Source organism: Rhinopithecus roxellana, chromosome 20 (genome assembly GCF_007565055.1).
Source record: "Rhinopithecus roxellana isolate Shanxi Qingling chromosome 20, ASM756505v1, whole genome shotgun sequence".
Taxonomy (NCBI): domain Eukaryota; kingdom Metazoa; phylum Chordata; class Mammalia; order Primates; family Cercopithecidae; genus Rhinopithecus; species Rhinopithecus roxellana.
In genome coordinates, this window is record NC_044568.1 from 346,029 (window position 1) to 365,766 (window position 19,738).

General features: G+C 47.5%; 1 protein-coding gene across 5 annotated transcripts in view; it reads right to left on the minus strand.

The window, feature by feature from the left end:
• Nucleotides 1-5,374: 5,374 nt before the first annotated feature.
• EARS2 (glutamyl-tRNA synthetase 2, mitochondrial) overlaps nucleotides 5,375-19,738 on the minus strand; it is a 34,729-nt gene continuing 20,365 nt past the window's right edge. For 2 of the 5 annotated variants that reach the window (XM_010358216.2, XM_030924743.1), the window contains 6 exons: nucleotides 17,889-18,361; nucleotides 15,676-15,784; nucleotides 12,761-12,914; nucleotides 12,519-12,649; nucleotides 8,615-8,750; nucleotides 5,378-7,831 (listed from right to left, as the gene is read on the minus strand). In XM_010358216.2, the coding sequence (XP_010356518.2) occupies nucleotides 7,748-7,831; nucleotides 8,615-8,750; nucleotides 12,519-12,649; nucleotides 12,761-12,914; nucleotides 15,676-15,784; nucleotides 17,889-18,361 (1,087 nt within the window). In that variant the 3' untranslated portion in view covers nucleotides 5,378-7,747. Of the gene's footprint in view, nucleotides 7,832-8,390; nucleotides 8,751-12,518; nucleotides 12,650-12,760; nucleotides 12,915-15,675; nucleotides 15,785-17,888; nucleotides 18,362-19,738 lie in introns of those variants that run through there. The other 3 variants (XR_747407.2, XM_030924742.1, XM_010358215.2) reach the window with 3 other exon arrangements.

The following is a 19,738-nucleotide window of genomic DNA, read 5'->3' on the forward strand; positions in this document are numbered from 1 at the left end:
ACCAACCCTGCAGCCTGCCTTACCCATGAACTTCCTAAGTAGGATAATAAATCTTATTTAAGATTTGTTGCTCTGTTGCCCAGGGTGGAGTGCAGTGGCGCAATCACAGCTCACTGCAGTCTTGACTTCCTGGGCTCAAGTGATCCTCCCACCTCAGCCTCCCTAGTAGGTAAGACTATAGGCACATGCCACCATGCCCAGTCAATTTTTTTCTATTGAATCTGGGTTTTATTATTTGCATGGGATGAAACGCTTACACCTTTAACCTGTCAAAGAAGAGCCATTTGGATCTCACGTCTGCCTGGTTTCTCAGCAGCCACTTCTACCTCTCCCCCGACTCCTACCCTTGGTCCAGTCCTGACCAACTTTGTGAAGCGTTATTTTTCTTTTCTTTTCTTTTCTTTTTTTTTGAGACGGAGTCTCGCTCTGTCGCCCAGGCTGGAGTGCAGTGGCCGGATCTCAGCTCACTGCAAGTTCCGCTTCCCGGGCTCACGCCATTCTCCTGCCTCAGCCTCCGGAGTAGCTGGGACTACAGGCGCCCGCCACCTCGCCCGGCTAGTTTTTTTTTTTGTATTTTTAGTAGAGACGGGGTTTCACCGTGTTAGCCAGGATGGTCTCGATCTCCTGACCTCGTGATCCGCCCGTCTCGGCCTCCCAAAGTGCTGGGATTACAGGCTTGAGCCACCGCGCCCGGCATTTTGTAGCTTTTAGTAGAGACAGGGTTTCACCGTGTTAGCCAGGATGGTCTTGATCTCCTGACCTCGTGATCCGCCTGTCTCGGCCTCCCAAAGTGCTGGGATTACAGGTTTGAGCCACCGCACCTGGCCAGAAGCGTTATTTTTCATCCCTCTCCTTGGAATATCCTTCCAACCCCCATCTACCTGGGAAACTCCTACTCATCCCTCAGAACCCAGTTCAAAGGTCACTTAGTCTGTAAAGGCCCAGCTATCCTCCCGCCTCAGCCTCTCAAGTAGCTGGGACCACAAGTGCTCACAATGCTCAGCTAATTTCTGTATTTTTTTGTAGAGATGGGGGGGGGGGGTTTCCACCATGTTGCCTAGGCTGGTCTCAAACTCCTGTGCTCAAGCGATCCTCCCCCATTGGCCTCCCAAAGTGCTGGGATTACAGGAGTGAGGCACCACACCCAGCCAACAACTTCTAATTTTACTCCCCACTAAACATATGTCCGTCATCTGTCCCCACCCTTCACTTCCAAGCTTTGTCAAAGGTAGTCTCTCCCAGATAGCTGGATTCAATGCAAATTACAGGCAACAGACTGGACTGCTAATTATAACGGCAAATCTTGCAAAAGAGGAAAGATTTCCCCACTTAGATGGAAGTGATACTGGTAACTGTTAAGAGTCTGGCAGTTAGACCAGCTGATGAGTGCCACTTCTGAAGAAACTCATCTTACTAATATAGTCCTCTTAACATTTTTTTCATCATGAGATCTTGACCCTTACTATGTATCTGGCAATGTGCCAGGTGCTATGGTTATAATAAAAGACTGACTTCCTTACTGCCATAATCTCATATTCTTTTGAGTATAAGATATAGAGTAAATACATACAAATACAATATGTAATTTCATATAGTAAAGAGTACTATGAGGGCAAAAATAAAGTAGGATAAAGGCAATATGAATGGAATTCCAAATTTGGCTATAAAAATATAATTTTCTGGAAAGGAGAAAGGACACTTTTTTTTTTCTTTTGTTGAGACAGTCTTGCTCTGTCACCCTGCATGGAGTACAATGGCACTATCCTGGCTCACTGCAGCCTCCACCTCCCTGGGCTCAGGTGATCCTCCCACCTCAGCCACTCCAGTAGCTGGGATTACAGGTGTGCATCACTACACACCACTAATTTTTGTATTTTTTTGTAGAAACGGGGTTTCACCATGTTTTCTAGGTTGGTCTCGAACTCCTGGGCTCAAGTGATCCACCAGCCTCGGCCTCCCAATGTGCTGGGATTACATGTGTGAGCCACCATGCCCAGCCCTGGAAAGGATACTCTCTAAACAACACTGAAAAAGAACATGCTCAGAGCAAGGAACTGGTTTCCCACTCACTAAAGTGAGTCCCCTGCAGCCATGATCATAGACTATGACTCCCACTGACCACAGCTGATTGGACCAGGGGTAGACACCTGACCCAGGCTAGGCCAATCAGATACTCCCCTGCGAGTTTGTATGTGGAATACTGGTTATTTAATTGGTGGTGTAGGAGAAGAGAGATGATTTAGCTTCAGGGCTGGGGCATTTGTTGGCCAACTGCAGAGATAAAGAGAGAGGCAGCCTGCAGAGGGAAAACAAGGGGAGCAGACACACAAAGAGGGGTGAATGTTAGAAACTGTGCCATCTCAGAGGAAGAGCAGACACACACAGAGGGGTGAATGTTAGAAAATGTGCCATCTCGGCCGGGCGCAGTGGCTCAAGCCTGTAATCCCAGCACTTTGGGAGGCCGAAATGGGTGGATCACGAGGTCAGGAGATCGAGACCATCCTGGCTAACAGGGTGACACCCCGTCTCTACTAAAAAATACAAAAAACTAGCTGGGCGAGGTGGCGAGCGCCTGTAGTCCCAGCTACTCGGGAGGCTGAGGCAGGAGAATGGCGTCAACCCGGGAGGCGGAGGTTGCAGTGAGCTGCGGTCCGGCCACTGCACTCCAGCCTGGGCCACAGAGTGATACTCCATCTCAAAAAAAAAAAAGGAAATGTGCCATCTCAGAGGGCCGGGTGGCTGCCTTTGGTCCCAACAGGTTTCTAGGTACAGATTCCATTCTCTTGTGAGGTCTAGTTGGAAGTCCTGCCCTTTATATCTGTGAGTCCTAATTCTTCCAATAAATTCCTTTCATAGTTTCAGTTAGTCTGAGTGCGTTTATACGCATTGCCACCAAGATCACTGTTTCTAAGGATGAAAATAATGGTGATAGTGATACCTAACATTTATTAAATGCCACGCAATGTTCTAAGAACTTCATATATGTTGCCAGGCGTTGTGGCTCATGCCTGTAATCCCAGCACTTTGGGAGACTGAGGCGGGAGGATCACCTGAGGTCGGGAGTTCGAGACCAGCCTGGCCAACATGGAGAAACCCTATCTCTACTAAAAATACAAAATTAGCTGGCTATGCCAGCACATGGCACATGCCTGTAATCCCAGCTACCTGGGAGGCTGAGGCAGGAGAATCCCTTGAACCTGGGAGGCGGAGGTTGCAGTGAGCCAAGATCGTGCCATTGCATGCCAGCCTGAGCAACAGGAGTGAAACTCCATCTCAAAAACAAACAAAAAAAAGAACTTCATATATATTATCTATTCCAATTCTTACAACTCTTTGAGACAGGTACAATTCTTATCCCTATTTTGCAAACAAGGAAACTGAGGTACAGAAAGTCGCACATGAATAAGGGGCAGAATGTTTCTTAATCTAGACAGCCTCTGTACCCTTCACCACTGCAGTATACTCTCAAAACACCGGGGATGGGCTTGAGGTTATTTAAAATGTATGAAATTCCTTCAAACACTTTTACTTAGCCAGGTGTGGTAGCATGCACCTGTGATTCCAGCTACTCAGAAAGCTGAGATGGGAGGATCTCTTGAGCCCAGGAGTTAGAGCTGCAGTGAGCTATAATTGTGCCACTGCATTCCAGTCTGGACAAGACAGCAACATCCTCTCTCTTAAAAACAAAACAAAACAAAACAAAACAAAAAAACAATAAACTAGTCTTACTGATCCTGAGCAAAACCCCCAAACAGAAGACAAGACGTCTGGAACTGCTTTCAACATAGCACAGCACACTCCACTTGAGGAAGAAGTAGCAGCAGCTTTATTAATTTTGCTTTTTTATTATTATTATTTTTTTTTTTTGAGACAGAGTGTCGCTCTGTTCTCCAGGCTGGAGTACAATGGTGTGATCTTGGCTTGCTGCAACCTCCCCTTCTAGGGGGTTCAAGAGATTCTTGTGCCTCAGCCACCCAAGTAGCTGGGATTATAGGTATGAGCCACCAAACCTGGCTAATTTTTGTACTTTTAGTAGAGACAGGGTTTTACCATGTTGGCCAGGCTGGTCTTGAACTCCCAGTCTCAAGTGATCTACCTGCCTTGGCCTCCCAAAACATTGGGATTATAGGTGTGAGTCACCATGCCCAGCTCTAATTTAGTATTTTTAAAAAACTATAGTAAAATACAGAAAAACATAAAATTTACCATCTCAGTCATTTTTAAGTATACAGTTCAGTGGCGTTACATATCTTTATAATGTTGTGCAATTATCACCACCATCCACCCCCGTAACTTTTCATCTTGTAAAACTGAAACTCTATACCCTAAACAGTAACTTCCCATTTCTGCCTCCCCAAGTCTGACAACCACCATTCTACTTTCTGCCTCTATAATTTTGATTATTTTAAGTACTTCGAATAAGTAGAATCTTACAGTATCTGTCCTTTTAACTTTATTTTATTCATTTTTTTTTCTTTGAGACGGAGTCTCGCTCTGTCGCCCAGGCTGGAGTCCAGTGGCGCGATCTCCACTCACGGCAAGCTGCGCCTCCTGGGTTCACGCCATTTTCCTGCCTCAGCCTCCCGAGTAGCTGGGACTACAGACGCCTGCCACCATGCCCAGCTAATTTTTTGTATTTTTTAGCAGAGACGGGGTTTCACCATGTTAGCCACGATGGTCTCGATCTGACCTTGTGATCCGTCTGCCTCGGCCTCCCAAAGTGCTGGGATTACAGGTGTGAGCCACTGTGTCCGGCCTATTCATTTTTTTTTTTTTAGACATAGGATCTTGCTCTGTTGCCCAGGCTAGAGTGCAGTGGTGCATTCATAGCTCACGGCAGCCTTAACTCCTCAGCTCACATGACCCTCCTACCTTAGTCTCCCAAGTAGCTGGGACTACAGGCATATGTCACCTCATCTGGCTAAGTTTTAAATTTTTTGTAGAGACAGGATCTCACCATGTTGCCCAGGCTGGTCTCAAACTCCTGGCCTTTGACAAGACTGCCCACCTTTGCCTCACAAAGCATTAGGAAGTATTTGTCCTTTTGTGACTAACATTTCATTTAGCATAAAGTCCTAGAGGTTCATCCATGTTGTAGATATACCAGAATCGACTTAGTATTTTGATCACTCACTTTGTTAAAAACTCTCTCTTGACTGTGAGCCAAGGAGCTCCTTGTAACCATTCTTAATGTCTTAGAAACAGATGCTCTGACAACACTCAGTAGATCAGAGCTAAGCTTGGACTCTGGATCGGCACAGATCTGAGTTTAAGTCTTGGTTTTTGCCCCGTACTATAACCTCAGAAGCTTTAGTTAACTTTTCGGAGCCTCGGTTTCCATATCTGTAACAGAAAAATAAACATACTGCTTCTCTCATAGTGTTATAAAAAAAATTTACTGAGATAGAAAGTATCTCAGGATGGACTAAGGCATTTACGAGCATTATCTGACACCTGGGAGTGGGTGAGGCTCATGTAAGCGCACGATAAATTAAAATACTGTTATTATTGTCCCCTTCTGTGGTCAACCACCTATTGTTTCTGCCACTACATCTTCTTCTGGAGAAAGCTCCCTAGTTTTCCTTGGGAACAACTTTTCGTCCATTGCATATAATCCCTGTGAAACTACCTATTACTGGCCAAGGAATGGTAGCAAGACCTCAGCTACCCCAACAGATACTCGCTCCTCAGAATCTGAACCTTGAGCAGAGTTATCCAAAACTGAGAGGAAAACACAGAGAAATTAACAACAACAAAACGGTTGTAGTTTATGTGTCGCCACCAAAGAACTCAGACAAGACTGGCCATTAGCTCCTGTAGCCAGTTCCTGTCTATTCCAAGACCTGGTTTTTTGGCTTTTCCATAGATGCTGTGGCTCTCTTATGGCCTCCAATAAACATAAGTGAGGCAGAGCTGGTTTCTATTGTTTGCAACCAACGAACTTAATGGATTCTGTATTAGAAAGAACTGGTATATTCTTTAAGCAAAGACTAGGACTCTATGGGGCTCAACAAACTCTGTAATCGCCTTTCCACTCCCCTGGACAAAATAAATACATTAATTGTCTACTGCTGGAGCGCAAATTATCCCCAAACCAAGTAGCTTTAAACAATAAACATTTACTATCTCACAGTTCATGTGTGTGAAAATTCCAGGGCAGCTTCTCTGAGTTGTTCTGGCTTAGGGTCTCCCATAGAGGTCACGAGCGAGATCAGCAAGGACTGCAGTCATGTGGCTGCTTGGCTGGAATTGGAGGACCGGCTTCCAAGATGGCACACTCCCATGGCTGTTGGTGGGAGGCCTCGATCCCTTGTCATGTGGAGCACCCCATAAGGCTGCTTAAGTATTTTCATGACCTGGAAGCTGGCTTCCCCCAAAGTAAGCAATCAAAGAGAACAAGACAGAAGCCATGATGTATTTCATCACTTACCCTCAGAAACCCAACTCTCCATTTCTTCAATAGCATAGTGGTTACACAAGTCAGGCCTATTCAGTGGGGGAAGGAACCACACAAGGATGTGAATAGAAAAAGGCAGGGATGGTTGGGGGCCAACTTAGAGGCTGGCTGCCATGCAGGGGAAGCCTAGAAGCCTTGTAGGGGTTTGTCTACCCCGCCACTATCCTCCTTTCACTTGCTACTCCTCTTCACTGAAGAACCCAAGAAGCATATCTCATTTCAGAAACCAGCAGAGATGATGACTTATAAGTCATGGAGGAAGGAAGAGGTGGATTTGAAGAGAAAGCCACAAAATAGGCAGGGTGGAGATCTCCAGTCCAAGGACCAGGTCTGGAAGACTGGAAAAATGGAACACATGATGTTTAGGGAAGGGAGACACAGGCTGCCCCAAGGCTCAAGAATAAAGGGTAGCATAAGACAAGAGTGCTTACCGTTGGCAGTGGAGTCACTTCTCCTTTTACAACCCCAAAGAAAGGCTGGCATCCAGTTCAGCCCTGCTTGTGTCACGTATCCTTTACTGCTCTGAGTCCTTGGGGCCTGAGAACTGGGACCCATGAGTCCCGCTGCCCAGCTTCTACGGGCTGAATTGTGTCCCTCTAAATTCTTATGTTGAGAAACCCTTAGCACCTCAGAATGAGACTTTACTTGGAGAATGAGCATTTAAAGAGGTGATTAAGTTAAAATGAGGCTGGTTAAAGTTAAAATCCAGTGCAACTGGTATTCTTAGAAGAGGAACGTTGGGCACATAATGAAACTAGAGATGTGTATGCATGGAGGGAAGACCACACAAGGAAACAGTGAGAAGACAGCTGTCTGCAAGTCAAGAAAAGAGGCCTTCAGGAAAAACCAGGCCTGCCACCTTGATCTTGAACCTCTAGCCTCCGGAAATGTTAAGAAAATAAATCTCCGTTGTTTAAACCACCTGGTTCTGTGGCATTTTGTTATGGGGACCCTAGCAAACTGAAACCCAAGGCTTCTGCATTGTTCCGGGATGTTAGCTTTTCTGTGAACTAACACCGAACCTCTGCTGTGTAATGTGTGAGAAACCAGACCCAGAGAATGCCTTTCCAGAGTCAAGGAGGTTAGATGGGTTGGGCTTCCCCAGCCAGCTGACAAGGACGGGCCTGTGGTGGATCCATAAATGCACTTGTGTGCAGTCAGAGATTGTTTCCACTCTTAGTTCCTTCGGCAAACTTCCCAACAGGCCCCAGGCCTCCTTCTGGTCTCTGAAAGCTGTTTCTAAGCTCACAGGTTCTCAGGGCGATCTCCATTGCCCGACACATCCTCTCCCTAGCTGGAAACCACCTTCTGGATCCGTTCCCGCACTTCCTTTGGTCCCAAGGACAACATCATCTCAGCTACAGGAGGTCCTTGCTGAGAACAAAAAGAGCAAATATTGCCTTACTACCTTAAACTGCCTAAGAACTGAAGCTTAGCCTCAGTCTGCAGAAATTATTCCCAGGCCAGCCCCCCAAACTGCTGCCTGTGTTCTGAGGATCAATGCTTGTGTTATTTCCCTGGACAAGGATGGGTCCTAGGAGCCTGTTTCTCCCCCAACCACCGCCTCTTTTTTTTTTGAGATGGAGTCTCACTCTATCACCCAGGCTGGAATACAATGGTACAATCTTGGCTCACTGCAACCTCTGCCTCCCAGATTCAGGCAATTCTCGTGCCTCACCCTCCCAAGTAGCTGGGATTACAGGCGCACCACCACACCCAGCTAATTTTTTGTAATTTTAGTAGAGACAAGGTTTCACCATGTTGCCCAGGCTGGTCTCAAACTCCTGACCTCAGGTGATCCACCTGCCTAGGCCTCCCAAAGTGCTGGGATTACAGGTGTGAGCCACCATGCCTGGCCTGTTTTTCCCATATTAAGTAAGCTATTGGTAGGTCTGTTATCCCCAATAAACTGCAAACCCCATGAAGGTAGAGATTATGAATGTGTGTTTCATTCTATACTGTATCCACTGTACCTAACACAATGCTTGCACATAGTGGGTACTCAATAGTGTCTGTTGATTGACTGAATGAGGGGAGTGATCATATTTCTTTCATCCTTGTATCTTGAACATCGAGCTCAGTGCCTGCCAGGAAACGTAAGTTCAAAGGATCAATGAGGGGCTCCAGGGAACAATCCAACCTGCGTCCCTGCCTCACCTGCTGTCCACTGAGGGCCACCCGGAGGAGTTTCATCACATTACTGTGCTTGGTGCCTTCCAGACCTTCTGATAGCTTCTTCAGTTCTCCACTCAGCATATCCTGAGTTAAGCTCATACCAGATCTTTCTAGAAGCCTAGAAGAAGAGGGCCAGTTTACAGGACCTGCATGGGCTAATGGCAAGTGGGTGGGAGGAAGGGCTTCAGAAGGTTATTGATCAGCTACAGTACAAGCAGCACAACCAATGTTCAAGCCTGTTTTGAGGGAGATGAGGAAGATATTGACCACTTTCTCCCTTATCCAGGTCGAGACGGAAAAACTACCAAGGGACCACACACAGAGAAGCCAGTGGTCACAATGCAGGGAGGTAAGAGGTGCCGTAAGAGGCTTTACTCATTGCTACCTCTGTGTCATTCAATCTTTATGCCTCAGTTTTCTCATCTGTAAAGTGGGGAGAATAATAGTACCTGAGGCTGGCGCAGTGGCTCACACCTGTAATCCCAGCACTTTGGGAGGCTGAGGCGGGCAGATCACTTGAGGTCAGGAGTTCGAGACCAACCTGGCCAACATGGTAAAACACCATTTCTACTAAAAATACAAAAATATTAGCCAAGGGTGGTGGTGGGCGCCTGTAGTCCCAGCTACTCAGGAGGCTGAGGCAGGAGAATTGCTTGAACCCAGGAGGAGGTTGCAGTGAGCCGAGATCGCACCATTGCACTCCAGCCTAGGTGACAGAGTGAGACTTTGTCTCAAAATAAAAAAAAAAAAATAATAGTATCTGTCCTGCACAGGGATATCGTAAAGAGTTAAAACTTACAAAGCACCAAGTGCCTGAACACATGATAAATACTCAGAAATATTACTTTTTTTTTTTTTGAGATGGAGTCTCACTCTGTTGCCCAGGTTGGAATGCAATGGCACGATCTCAGCTCACTGCAACTTCCACCTTCCGGGTTCAAGCGATTCTCCTGCCTTAGCCTCCCGAGTAGCCGGGATTACAGGCACGTGCCACCATGCCCGGCTAATTTAGTATTTTTAGTAAAGACAGGGTTTTACCATGTTGATCAGGCTGGTCTTAAACTCCTAACCTCAGGTGATCCACCCACCCTGGCCCCCCAAAGTGCTGGGATTATACGCATGGGCCACCATGCCCGGCCAAGTATTACATTTTATATTTGAATTTAAAATTTTAAGAAATTAGTTAAGTACATTCAGGAGCTTTGAGACATTACAAAATGATCTTAAAAGAAACAGGTCTGCTTGCAGGCACGACAAAAAAGAAACTTAGGAATAGATTTGACATAGAATGGATAATTTCTGGGAAATTATCTGAAATATAGCTTTAAGATTGGTAGAGGGAGACGTCTTTGGAGACTAGCCAAGAAGAGAAGAAATCAGAAGACCCCGCCCAGCTCCAGCAATGGCCCCGTCACCAACTTGCTATGGCTGTTCTTCCACAAATTGAAGCCTCTAGGATTCCAACAGGCCAGCAACCAACCCCCACATCCTGGCAGTCCAGCTGAGCAAGATGCTCTCCCCAAAAGCTTTAGTTTCAGGAGAAATTCTCCAATCAGTTAGAGCTGGACTTGCAAAAATTTGCCCTGGCCCTGATTCTTAGTCAAGAGATGGGAATAGGCTGGGGATGAGTATATTTCACTGCAACTTCCCAGTTCCTCTCATTTTTCAAAAAAGTTAATTTTTTTTTTTTTTTTTAAGGGACAGGATCTTGCTCTGTCACGTAGGCTGGAATGCAGTAGTGCAATCACAGCTCACTGCAGCCTCAAACTCCTGGGCTCAAACGATCCTCCCACCTCAGCCTCCTGAGCAGCTTGGACCACAGGTGCCCACCACCATACCTGGCTAATTTTATTTTTACTTTTTGTAGAGATGGGGTCAAGCTATCTTGCCGAGGCTGGTCTCAAACTCCTGGCTTCAAGTGATCCTCCCATTCACCCTCCCAGAATACTGGGATTACAGGCATGAGCCATAGCACCCAGCCTCTCCTCAGTTATTACTGGAGATTCCAAAGTGGAGACACTGAAGAGGAACTGAGGCTGGACATCTTCCTGATGCAGATGATCTGTGATGGCAATTCTGACCCTGCCTGCTCAAACATGGTCCAGGCAACCGCATTCCAAAGTCAACTCAGTATGGACCACTACTGCCTCAGGGAACTGGGTTCATAAGTGATTTGAAGAAATAGCCTTTCAGTGCAGACAGATTTCCTTACTGTCAGCACTGAAGCAGATGAATTTCAATTTCAGACAAGGGTGATCATTCTTACTGCATCATCTCTATGTTCTGAATGTTTGTGTTCCCCTAAATTCATATGTTGAAATTTTAACCCTCAAGGGGACAGTATTCAGAGGTGTGGGCTTTGGAAGGTGATCAGGTCATGTGGGCAGAGCCCCCATGCACAGATGAGTGCCTTTATAAAAGACACCCCAGAGAGGTCCCCCATCCCTCCACCACGTGAGGACACAGCAAAGGGCCAGAAAAGGGAAGGGCCCAGGAACAAGGCCATCACCAGACATCGAATCGGCAGCAACTTGACCCTGGACTTCTAGCCTCTAGACCTATGAGAAAGAAATGTCTGTTGTTGAAGCCGTCAGTCTATGTTATTTTGCTATAGCAACCCCATGGACTGAGACAATTCTTAACTGGGTCACATGAGTACTGCCATTTACAAAATCCAGGAGATGAAATACTGAAGACATAAAATATAATGTGGGAAAAAAGCAGACACTCTCCCCAGTGGCACTGCAGGGAAGCAGAATGCTGAGGAGCTGACGAAAGAATGACAGGTCCCAGGCCAGGAACAATGGCAATTCCAGACCCGCTAGAGCGGGCCCAGAGCTTGGCATGGGAATAGAAGGTATTTCTAGGGATCTGGCAGCTCCTGAACATTTGGATATCAGCTTTCCTGACTCGAGAGGGAGTCCCAGAGCAAATATGAAATCCAGCCTCATGGTGGAGACAGGCACTTACGACACTGAATCCTGGTGAATTAGAACTAATAGGCCCCGGCCAGGCACATGGCTCACGCCCGTAATCCTAGTACTCTGCGAGGCTGAGGCGTGAAGATCGCTTGAGCCTAGGAGTTTGAGACCAGCCTGGGCAACATGGCAAGACCTTGTCTCTACAAAAAGTAAAAAAATTAGCTGGGCGTGGTGACCTGTGCCTGTAGTCCCAGCTTCTCAAGAGGCTGAGGTGGGAGGATGAGCCCTGAGCTGCTTCCTGCAGATTGCTACATAAGGGAGAAATTTAATTCCACAGGGGATATGTGCTGTCATTTCTTTTGTCTGGTAGAGAAACTTGCCCTCTAGTTACCTGATACAGAGCCTCTGCAGGAAAAGTGGTCAGCATCGGGGAGGAGGGACAGAAGGGGAAAGGCAGAGAGAGAAAGCAAATCTTGGTAATGGAGTACTGACTCCTGCATTAAGCTGTGCCTCCAGCAGCCCTTCTAGCATCTGCAGCTACATAAGCAATCAATTCCCCTCTTGCCTAAGTCAGCTTTGGATGCATTTGTAATTGAAAGTTATTACTGTTAACAGTAAGAATTAGCATCATCTCTCTCTTACCAAGAAGGAAAAGGAAGCTCAAATAGGTACAGTAACTTGGCCAAAGTGAAGCCGCCTGAGCAAGGTGACATAATCTGGTGAGTACATGGCAGAGCTGGGATGCAACCAGGTTGGTGCAAGCAGTGAACACAGGCCTATGTACAGGGAAAGCCCGGTCCTCCGGGTAAGCCCTCCCACCAACGAAAGCCAGTGAAGGGTCACTTTTTTACTGGCCATGGGGTTGTGCTGGGGGCCCAACAGCCTAACCTTGAAGGAAAGGGAGCCGTGGGAGGGAGAGGGGGAAGGAGGGTGTGGAACCCTGAGCTCAGCCTGCGGGTACTCACCCCAGCACACGCTTAGCAATCACATCCACCTTCTCCGAGATGGCGTCCAGCTGCGCTCGACCCACCGCAGGGCGAGTCCATAGATAAGAGTACCCTGGGGACACCAAGTCCTGCAGGCGGCAAATGTGACCCTGAGGAAGGAGGCAGTCGTTGAATGCACTAGGGACAGGGCTCTGGAAGGGAGGAGGAATTGAAGCACCCAGTTACCCCTCCCTCAGCCTCCCAGACCCCTGACACCACACCTGTCTCAGCAGGAGGATCCTCTCCACGTAGATTGGGTTGAGGACATCCCTATTTTGCAGTTGGCTCCCAAAGGCCTCCTCCACAAGGGCCTGCAGCTTCTCCACCAGCTGGCGCCTCTGGCTCTCATTGTTCACCAGCCGCTGGAGGTGCAGCCTGCGGAAGAAATCAAGGGGCTGCCCTACTGTCAACACCCCAACCCACCCAAACCGTCTCTCCCCCGGGGAGAGGGTGAAGTTGGAAGAATGACATATCAGGTTCCATAAGCCCTCCCTTTCGCAAGCTAGAAGTAGAATTCTCTTTACATTTATAAAAAGAAAGGGATGCGACTAAGTTCACAAACAGCCTGAAAGTCCCAAGCAACTCGGAGACATGCTTTGTTTTCAGGGGTTTTGGTTTTGTTTTTGTTTGAGAGTCTTGCTCTGTTGCTCAGACTGGAGTGCAGTACCACAATCATGGCTTACTACAGCCTAGACCTCCGAGGCACAAGTGATCTTCCCACCTCACCCTCCCAAGTAGCTGGGCCCACAGACACACATCACCATGCTCGGCTAATGTCTTAATATTTTGTAGAGACAGGGTCTTGCTATGTTGCCCAGGCTGGGCAACAAGCAATCCACCCAGCTTGGCCTCCCAAAGTGCCAGGATTACAGGTGTGGGCCACCATGCCCAGCCACGTTTTCAGTGTTTTCAAAATAGTAGCTGACATTTTATTTGTATTTATTTATTTATTTTTGAGATGGAGCCTCACTGTGTTGCCCAGGCTGGAGTACAGTGGTGCAATCTCCACTCACTGCAACCTCGGCTTCCTGGGTCACCTGCCACTCAGCCCTATTGGACCTGGAGAAGATTTTGGCCAGGTGCAATGACTCACTTAATCCCAGAACTTTGGGAGGCCAAGAAGGGAGGATCACTTGAGGCTAGGAGTTTGAGACCAACCTGAGCAACAATAGTGAGATGCCATCTCTACAAAAAAATATTAAAAATAATAAACTTAGCCTGGCGTGGTGGTACACACCTGTAGACACCTACTCCAGAGGCTGAGGAGGAAGGATCACTTCAGCCTGGGAGTTTGAGGCTGCAGTGAACTGAGATGTCACCATTGCACTCCAACCTGGGTGACAGGGCAAGACCCAGCCTCTAAAATATATAGAAAGTGGCATTTTTTTTTTGAGATGGAGTTTCACTCTTGTTGCCCAGGCTGGAGTGTAATGGTGCAATCTCGGCTCACTGCAACCTCCACCTCCTGCGTTCAAGCGATTCTCCTGTCTCAGCCTCCTGAGTAGCTGGGACTACAGGCACCCACCACCACATCGGGCTATTTTTTTGTATTTTTTAGTAGAAATGGGGTTTCACCATGTTGGCCAGGCTGATCTCAAACTTCTCACCTCAGGTGATCCACCTGCCTCGGCCTCCCAAAGTGCTGGGATTACAGGTATGAGCCAACACACCCAGCCTACATCCACTCTTGAATGCCCCATTCAAAAGATGCCCACTGTTTACTGTGTGAACTTTGGGGCTAGCTTCTTAACCTCTCTATGTCCTGGGTTCCTCATATGTAAAACAGGGCAAAATCATACAACTGACCTCATAGGTCTGATGGAAGAAGTAAATAAACAGCCCTAAAATATCTGCAACTGATGTTAATTATCTGGGCTCATGCAAGTAAATGCACTGAGGATACTGCGTCCCCAAACTAGTGCTCTAGGCAAAGTATCAGTAAGACCCTCACCCCAGGTGCACACCTGGCTGATGGTCTTAACCACTAATAACTTTTTTTAATGACAGAATCTCACTTTGTTGCCCAGGCTAGAGTGCAGTGGTGTGATCCTGTCTCACTGCAACCTCTGCCTCCCGGGTTCAAGTGATCCTCCTTGCCTCAGCCTCCCAAGTAGCTGGGACTACAAGCATGTGCCATGTCCAGCTAATTTTTGTATTTTTAGTAGAGATAGTGTTTCACCATGTTGGCCAGGCTGGTCTCGAACTCCTGACCTCAGGTGATCTGCCAACCTTGGCCTCCCAAAGTGCTGGAATTAAAGGTGTGAGCCACCACGCCTGGACAACACTAATACCCTTTGACTCAGACATGTTAACAATGATTTGAGTTGGAACGATATTTGGAGGTTTCCGAGTGAAGAGCTACTTGCAATATCAAATATGTGAAATATAAAGTAGATGCCATGGGACAGTGCTCAATCACTGTGTTGGCTGGGTGAAAGGTTGACAGGGGGAGGTGAGTCCAAAATGAAGATACCCCTCTCCAGGCTTTGGTTGTTAACAGAGTCCACACAAGGGGTGGCTAGGAACACAACGCTAATGATAAAAATATATGTACCGCTGGGCGTGGTGGCTCACGCCTGTAATCCCAGCACTTTGGGAGGCCAAGGCGGGTGGATCACCTGAGGTCAGGAGTTCGAGACCTGACTGACTAACATGGTGAAACCCCGTCTCATACCGAAAATACAAAAAAATCAGCCGGGTATAGTGGTGGGCACCTATAATCCCAGCTACTTCGGAGGCTGAGGCAGGAGAATCGCTTGAACCCGGGAGGCAGAGGTTGCAGTGAGCTGAGATTGTGCCATTGTACTCCAGCCTGGGCAACAGAGTGAGACTCCGTCTCAAAAAAAAAAAAAAAAAAAAAAAAAAATATATATATATATATATTTATGTATACCATTTATTGAGCACTATGTATGTGCCAGGGCTATACAAGATACTTTCATAGAACAATCACATAAGATTGGTACTGTTATTAATCCCATTTTAGAGAAAAGGAAACAGAGGTTCTAAGAGGTTAGGTGATTTACCCGTGGTCACACAGAATTAGGTACCAGAGTCCATTATACCCTCTGCTCTAGGGACTGTCTTGAGCAAGAAAGCCCTTTCCCACCAGGGGATCTCCATGATCCCCACTCACCTGTTGAATTCTGGGAGCTTCTCCAGGTCCAGCAGGGCTGAGTGACTGGTGACCCGGGTCAGGTTGAACTGCGTGATCAGTTCTGGCAGGGTCCTGCCCATTTGGTTCTCTGCAAAGAAGAGAGGCCCAGCCATTCAGCTTCCTCCCTCCCTTCCTCCTTCCACTTTATCTCTTTTTTTTTGAGAGACAGGATCTTGCTCTGCTGCTCAGGCTGGAGTGCAACGGTACAATCATAGCTCACTGTAACCTCAAACTCTCAGGCTCAAGCGATACTCCAGCCTGTCTTCCAAGTAGCTGGAACTACAGGCACATACTGCCACACCCGACTAATTTTAAAATTTTTCTGTAGGGCCAGGCATGGTGGCTTACACCTATAATACCAGCATTTTGGGAGGCAGAGGTGGGCACATCATGAGCTCAGGAGTTCGACACTGACCTGGCTAACATGGTGAAACCCATCTCTACTAAAAATACAAAAATTAGCCAGGCGTGGTGGCACATGCCTGTAATCCCAGCTACTCAAGAGGCTGAAGCAGGAAAATCACTTGAACCTGAGAGGCGGAAGTTGTAGTAAGCTAAGATTGTGCCATTGCACTCTAGCCTGGGCAACAGAGTAAGACTCCATCAAATAAATAAATAAATAAATAAACAAACAAATTTTTCTGTAGAGACGGAGTTTCATTATATTGCCTGGGTTGGTCTCAAACTCCCAGGCTCAAATGATCCTCCTGCGTTGGCCTCCCAAAGTGCTGGGATTACAGGCGTGGGCCACTGCGCCCGCCCTCCTTCTACTTTCAAACATAAGGGAGGCTGAGTGAGCAAGCCCTGGGCTCCCCATTCCACTTTGCCCAAAGGGATTTAACTTCTAGCTATTTATATATCTAGAGCCTGAATAGGTTTTCCTTTTCAGAAAGGGTTCTGTCGTTAAGGAAAAAAGGGTCTGAAAGCAATCAGGCTAAACCCATCTCCATTACTCTCAAGACACGAGCTGCAGAACAGTACACTCATTGCCTGGCTGTACCAGAGAGTCTGAGTCAACTGGGTTTGGTTGGGGTCTGAGCATATTTTACAAGCTTCCTAGTTGATTCCAAAGCACAGTCAAGAGTTAAGAACCAGGCTGGGTGCAATGGCTCAAGCACCAAGGCGGGCGGATCACCTGAGGTCAGGAGTTCGAGAACAGCCTGGACAACATGGTGAAACCTCGTCTCTACTAAAAATACAAAAATCAGCCGGGCGTTGTGGCAGGTGCCTGTAATCCCAGCTACTCGGGAGGCTGAGGCAGGACAATCGCTTGAACCCGGGAGGCGGAGGTTGCAGTGAGCCGAGATCGCACCATTGCACTCCAGCCTGGGGTACAAGAGTGAAACTCTGTTTCAAAAACAAAAAAGTTAAGAACCATGGTGCTGGGAGCTGCTTCTTGTGAGCAGCAGCTCAGTCCCACAGTCAGCAGGCACCGTGATCAGGCATAGGCCTAAAGCACTATATCCCTCACTAGGTGTGTGACTTTGGCAAGTTACTCAGCTTCTCTGAGCTTCACAATCCTCTTACGAAGAGTGGAGACATGTATCTACCCTTTAACAGTATGTTGTATTAAATGAAGTGAGACCAGCAGGCAGACTATTCTGGACACATTTTCAGAAATCCTTCAGGTCATCCTATCTGATACTTGCTTCTTCAAGGTTTAGGTCTAAGTCATGGACCATGGATAAGTGCTCAGCTTGAAATAAACTAGATTCATCTAGCAGTAAAATGAAGAAGGAAAAAAAGAAAGTAGATCCATATTAGTTCTAGTAATACTGTTAGCATACATGCTTGTAATAGTAACAATAATTGTCATAATCATAGGGGTCTGTCATTTTTTGTGCTTATTGTGTGACAGGTGCTGGGCTCGGTATCTTACACTCCTGAGCTCAGTGAATCCTAACCCTATGAAGTAGACACTTGTCCCCATTTTCCAGATATGCAACTGAGGCTCAGAGACTATAAGCCCCTTGAGGGCAGGGATTGTGTCTATCGTGCTCACTATTGTAGCCCCAGCACTTAATGCAGTGTCTGGCAAAATAAACATCTGTTGAATAAAAGAATAAACTTGTCCAAGGTCACCCGGCTGGTAGATGGCAAAGCTGGGACCAAAGAGCAGGACTGTCTGAGCCAAAGCCCTGCTCCTCCTGGCCACACTCTCTGCTGCTGGGACTGCTCAGGGGGAGAGGTACCTGCAAAACCTGAGCCACAGTTGGTGATGATGTCCAACAAGGAATCGGGCAGGAAGCCTTCAGCAGCAAAGTGCTCCAGGAAAATGTCCCCTTGCCTCTTGGAGAGCTTGCTGCCATCCCTGTTGAGGAGCAGGGGCAGGTGGGCGAAGTGGGGTGGCTGCCAGCCCAGGGCCTGGTAGAGAAGCAGGTGCTTGGCAGTGGAGACGAGCCACTCGGAGCCTCGCAGCACGTGGCTGATGCCCATGTGGTGGTCGTCCACCACGCAGGCCAGGTGGTATGTGGGGAAGCCATCGCTCTTCATGATGACTGGGTCTCCCTCCACGCTGGCCACGTCATGCCTATTCCAGCCATACACCAGGTCCTCGAAGGCCGGCGCTGCCTGCTCCAGGCGGAAGCGGATCGCAGGCTTGGGGTCCTTGGCCAGCTTCTGGGCCACCTGCTCCTGGCTCATGTTCCGGCACCTATTGTCATACCTGATGGGGAGCAGAGCAGCGTGAGTACTGCTGATGGACAGGTTGATGGACAGGAGTCCTACCTTTGCCATAGCTGTGTGACCTTAAGCAAGTCAGTTACTACTGCAAGCTGCTTCCTCAGTCTAGAATGGGGATAATAATACAGTTGTGTGGAAAACCAAGATAACATGGTGTAGCAGACACGAACGTCTGCCTATCTATCAGCCATTCCATGCTTTTTCCTTGCTAACAAGAAAATAGCAAAATGCTTAGCCTGAGGGGTTGAATCCTGATTGGCATAGCCAATCTTGCAATCCTATTGCCCCATGCCAGTGACGAGTCCAGGCAGGAATGTAACCCCATCCTAGTCACTAGGATGCGAAGAAAAGCACGCCTTGGGGGTAAGGAAGAATTAAGGTTCTGGGAAAGGTTTTTCTCTCCAAAGGACAAGGAGAGACAGCCACAGGAGGAAAACCCCTTCTTAAAATTTCCCACTACCCCACTTCTGTCCTCTTTGGATGTTGTCCTGTGAGGGGAGCATGCTTAGACCTGCCACAGCTACTTGCAACTGCAGGAGGGAGGGCAATGAAGGCAGAGAGAAGCCAAAATAGAGCCCTGGCATCCCTATGCTGCTAGTCTCATCCTGGAGTCACCCACCTCCAGCCTTGTGCAGAATCAAAAGACAAATGTCTATGATCGATGTCCTGGCTACTCAAAGTGTGGTCTGTGGGCCCCTAGCATCAGCCTCCTGGGAGTCAGTCAGAAATGCAGGCTCTCAGGCTCCACCCCAGACCTACTGAGTCAGAATCTGCACATTAACTAGGTCCCCAGGTGATTCATCTGTGAGTTAAAGTATCGTTTGTCCCTTCTAACAGGGTATTCCACTAACTACCCAAAAGCGTTCTGAGACACAGATGGAATGCTTGTAAGGATAGTCTTTGACAAAGCTAAGCGTTCAATCAATCAATAAATGGTGCATGGGACTAGACACCGTTGTTCATGTCTGTAATCCCAGTGTTTGGGGAGGTCAAGGTAGGAGGACAGTCTGACCTCTAGAGTTTAAAACTAGCCTGGGTAACATAGCAAAATCCTGTCTCTGATTTAAAAATTTAAAATACCAGCCTGGGCAACATAGTGAGACTCTGTCTCCACAAAACAAAACAAAACAAAATCAGCTAGGCGTGGTGGTGCATTCCTGTAGTCCCAGATCCGTGGGAGACAAAGGTGGAAGAATCACTGGAGCCCAGGAGGTTGAGGCCATAGTAAGCTATGATGGCGCCATTGCACTCTAGCCTGGGTGACACAGTGAGATCCTGTCTCAAAAAAAAAAAGTTGTTTTTTTTTTTTTTTGAGATGGAGTCTCACTCTGTCGCCCAGGCTGGAGTGCAGTGGCGTGAC